Source organism: Cynoglossus semilaevis, chromosome 8, assembly GCF_000523025.1.
Source record: "Cynoglossus semilaevis isolate Cse_v1.0 chromosome 8, Cse_v1.0, whole genome shotgun sequence".
NCBI lineage: Eukaryota > Metazoa > Chordata > Actinopteri > Pleuronectiformes > Cynoglossidae > Cynoglossus > Cynoglossus semilaevis.
In genome coordinates, this window is record NC_024314.1 from 11,890,486 (window position 1) to 11,894,590 (window position 4,105).

The following is a 4,105-nucleotide window of genomic DNA, read 5'->3' on the forward strand; positions in this document are numbered from 1 at the left end:
TTTAAATAAGACGCAGGAACGTGTCGTACATTTCTGAATATGGGAACTGGTAATTGCATTGACCTGAGCTCTTATTTGCATTCACTCCGTCCTCATCTTTATTCCCACCAGTCTGGAGCAAAAAAAAAAAAAAATATGGTAAAAAGAAAATGTGAATTTGTACCTCAAACACAACCAGAACCAGCATTAACCCGACCCGATATGAAACATATGCTCTGCTGCTTTGTATTTCTCCAACGCTCGTGCATGCTGGGATTACAGAAAGCCATTTGTTTGTTTAAAACAAGCTGCATGGCGATGAGGGCCCGAGGCTTTGAGCGCACACAGTTGATTCACTTCACCACCGCGGACGTCTGATCGGACTTCAGTGGGGGGGCGGGCTATTAATCCAGCCTCCACCTGCAGCCGCTCACATATTAATGGAGTCTGCAGGCTGGAATAGTAAAAAAGGCCCGTAAATAAAGAGCAGCATTGATCAGACGTTGGCAGACGGTAATTGGGAGCTTGAAAAATACGATAATAGAGAAGAAAAAGATCAGTGAAATGGGAATAGATGACAAAGTGAAACGAAGCATAAAGACTTCTCATCGACTTCATATTGTTGGTGTGGAGTGTGATGTTGTGTCTTTGTTATTGTCACAATAATTTTTTTTTTAAAGAAGCAATTGCTCTGAACAAAAACCATTGTATCAGTGCATTAGTGTGGTTTTTAAAACAGCATTTTTTTTCTCTTCTTGCATGACAACAATTAGTCCTAGTTGGTTGTTGAACACAGCAACAATGTATGAAGTTTTAACAGTGTGTTTGTCTGATTGTGGCTCAAGGGAGATTCGAAATCAGGTTCAGAAATCGACTCTTGTGCACGAAGTTTGGAGGACGTCAACGGCAGCAAGAAGGATTTGTCAGCCTCTGCAGGTAAGAACTGGTTTAAACTGGCTCATCTCTGCCATTGTGAAGTAATCCCTCTTTTGGGCTACCTTTTAGCTACAGTCTTAGCTACTTTAAGATGTATATGAATATGGATTGTCTTTCTGGACCAACTGTTTGTCACACATGCTTATTGGAAACTGTTGGCTTTTCAGTGCTTTGATATATTGAGATGCCGTATCTCAGCTGTTACTTTTTAGTTGACTTTGAATCATTTTATTTTATTTAGTCCTTTAGCTTCTTAGGTTCACTTTAAGCTACATTGTGTCTAACTTTTGTTTTGTTTTTTTGCTAACTTTTATCTTATTTAGCCATTACCTTGGCTGTCATTTAACTATTTTCATTTTATTTAGTTATCTAATGGTTTATCTTATGTAATCCTTTGCTCATTTAGGTCTGTTTGGGCTAAAGATTTTGGCCTAAGATCAAACTAACGTTTCTAGATTCTGTTATAGACTCTGCTGCTGATGTCAAGATTTGACATCATGTTTTGTATAAAATCCTTGCAGTTGCACATCTAGCCTAAGGCCGTTCTCAGAATCTCCCCATCACATGCAAACTCTACTCCACGTGTTAGTGTGTTTCCTCTGTGTTTCTGTGCTGTTTCAGTCTTTTTTACCTCCTGGGTTTTCACTGCCGTCCTCAGAGGAAACGTGCCCCGCTGCCTCCATTAAAACCACTACATCAGACTCATCCATAATTTCTCAAACACCCACTCCTGTCCTCTCTTATTACTGATAAACAGCCCAATAGAAACATGACTGCATGGTGTACAGTAATAGGTATTTATTGTACAAATCTTCTTAACCATTTTCCAGGCCTTGAATAATTATTTAAGGATGACAGAATCAACACTATTAAAGCAGCATTCCTCTCTTTTTGTCAGTTATTATTTCCCTGCATCTCACAAGATGAATGTCTTCCTCAAATATTGATGTTGCTCAGTATCAGTATGTGGCATACATTTTTAACTACCTTGTGCATTGTAACACAGCCAGTAGCATTTGTCTCTGTGCATCTTCTCATCTGGCTCATTTTCATAATATTACTCAATTCAGGACGTGTATTTTTGGCTGTGATGTTTTTATTTATATTTGTCCTGTCTTCTGGGTTTTATGACTGGAGTCGTTCAAGGCAAATGTTCTGTGTCTAAAAACAAAATCTTTAGATCTTCAATCTAAATTCCTGATCTAGAAAGATTTTTCCTCTAGTCTTTCTTTAGATGTTCAGACACCTGTGGAGAAATATTGTTAGGTTGTTGAAATGCTGGTCTTTCAACATGCAAAAAACACTTTGCCCAAATCCTGTTATTTTCAGCATTCAGGTTCATCTGAAGACCACCAGTGTCTACGTCCTGGTCCCTGGGGTCTTGGTTTACCTTTAATGCCATAAAATATTGTTGGCATTTTTCTCCCCCTTGTAGTAGTTCCTGTAAATGGCCATGTAGACTTAAAGACCAGCTTGACTCCACCTCTGATTACCCACACGGCTGCCACCCCCATGCCAGTACCCAAGCTTCCAGTTGGTGGTGACCCCAACCTGAGCAACGAGTCCCGTCGTGGCAGCAACGTCTCCGTCGACCCAGCCTGCTATGACAAATCGCCTGTGAGTGCATTTATGTGTAATTGACATTATTTTCATAACCTGTAACAAAGCTGTAACAAAGCTGCAAAATAGCAAATGTGAGAGGATAAATGTCAGGACTGACCTGCAGCCTCGGGTGCTGCGCTGTGTTTCTGTGAATACGCGGTACATGCTGTGTGCGTCGTGCTGCTGTGATGAGGTCATGGAGACTGATGATGATGAATGCCCTGTGTCACTGCGACTCTACTTACTGTTGCCTCCGCCACTCTTTATTTGACAAATTGATTATGGTAATAAAGACTTGGGAGAATTAGGCCCAGATCTCTCCATCTGCTCTTGTCAGTGTGAATCTGAGTTCAGCTCAGCTCCCGTCACGCCGCCTTGATCCAATTATGTTCGGTTATTTGCCTGAGAGAACAAGAAAGTTGCTGCACTTTCAAAAGAGGCAACAAAAACAAAACAATTTCACTTGCAACCCATTTTTACAAAAGTTAGTAAATGGTACACGTTTTCTTTCACCATTCTCACTGTAGAAAGGATTAAAACCACTCCACAGCTCGTGGTGCCTGATTCTCAGAGCTGCTTCTGTAGAACACAGCTCTGAGAATCAGCACTGCAGGCCGGCCAGTCGAGGACACCTCTGATTGTCTGCTCTGACACAAGTCTTACAGGGCTTCAAACTTATCTGTCGGTTTATTAGAGTGGCCTGTTTTTCTGAAATGCGCTGTATTTCTGTTAAATCTTGAAAATTCCAACCTGTTGCTAATGAAGTTTGTCATCGAAGAACTTCAGAGTTTATCATTTTTATTGTGTTTTAAGAAATTCCAGGTTCTTTTCTATGTTGAACCTATAGGTATTGTCTTGTCTTTTTCTATTGTCTTTTTCCTCTTTCATTTTCAGACCAGTGCCCGGGGCTCCTCGCCCTACCCCCCCTGGAGCTCTGGCAGTGGTTGGACCAGCCGACGTTCCAGCTGGAACAGCTTGGGTCGTGCCCCGTCACTCAAACGTCAAAAGCATCAGTCCGGGGAACGTCGCTCACTGCTGTCCGGGGAAGGTGGCTCCAGCTCGGAGGAGGGTGAAGGAGGTGGAGACAGAGAAGGCGCAGGAGAAGGACTAATTGAGGACGACAACACCTCCCTGGCCCGGACGGACTCCATGTCTCACTCACAGAGAGTTTCCCGACATCGGAGAATGGAGTCGTTGGAGACTCGGAGCTCCATGGATTTACCTCCGGATGCTCTGCTGCAGGTACCAAACTACTGTCTTCTGACTGCAGTATTACTGCAACAATTACATCCCAAAGCCAATGGACACAACTATTAGCAGCTCTAATGCCCTGATCAAACATGTGAGAGGCAACATGTGGTTTGTGGACCTGCTGGGGCTGTTCATCGGCAGCCTCAGCAGGGCGGTGGTCCCTTTGCCAAGAACCAACTCCAACACTCCCCAGGTGGAGTTGAGTGAAGCTCCTGTTCTGTGGTTATGTGTTTACATTTAATATGACAAATTAAACGTATTCTTCTTTTTCTTCTTCTTCTACTACTACTTCTCATTCTTCTTTTCTTTTCTTCATTTTCTTCTTTTACTCCTGCTT

The 4,105-nt window shown here is 42.4% G+C and overlaps 1 protein-coding gene across 1 annotated transcript in view; it reads left to right on the forward strand.

Moving 5' to 3' along the window:
• The window catches only part of cacna1g (calcium channel, voltage-dependent, T type, alpha 1G subunit), a 193,960-nt gene that overhangs the window by 140,887 nt on the left and 48,968 nt on the right, over positions 1-4,105 (forward strand). Inside the window, exons 16-18 of the mRNA XM_025057946.1 lie at positions 825-915; positions 2,351-2,532; positions 3,412-3,759. Coding sequence (XP_024913714.1) covers positions 825-915; positions 2,351-2,532; positions 3,412-3,759 — 621 coding nt within the window. The remainder of the gene's footprint in view (positions 1-824; positions 916-2,350; positions 2,533-3,411; positions 3,760-4,105) is intronic.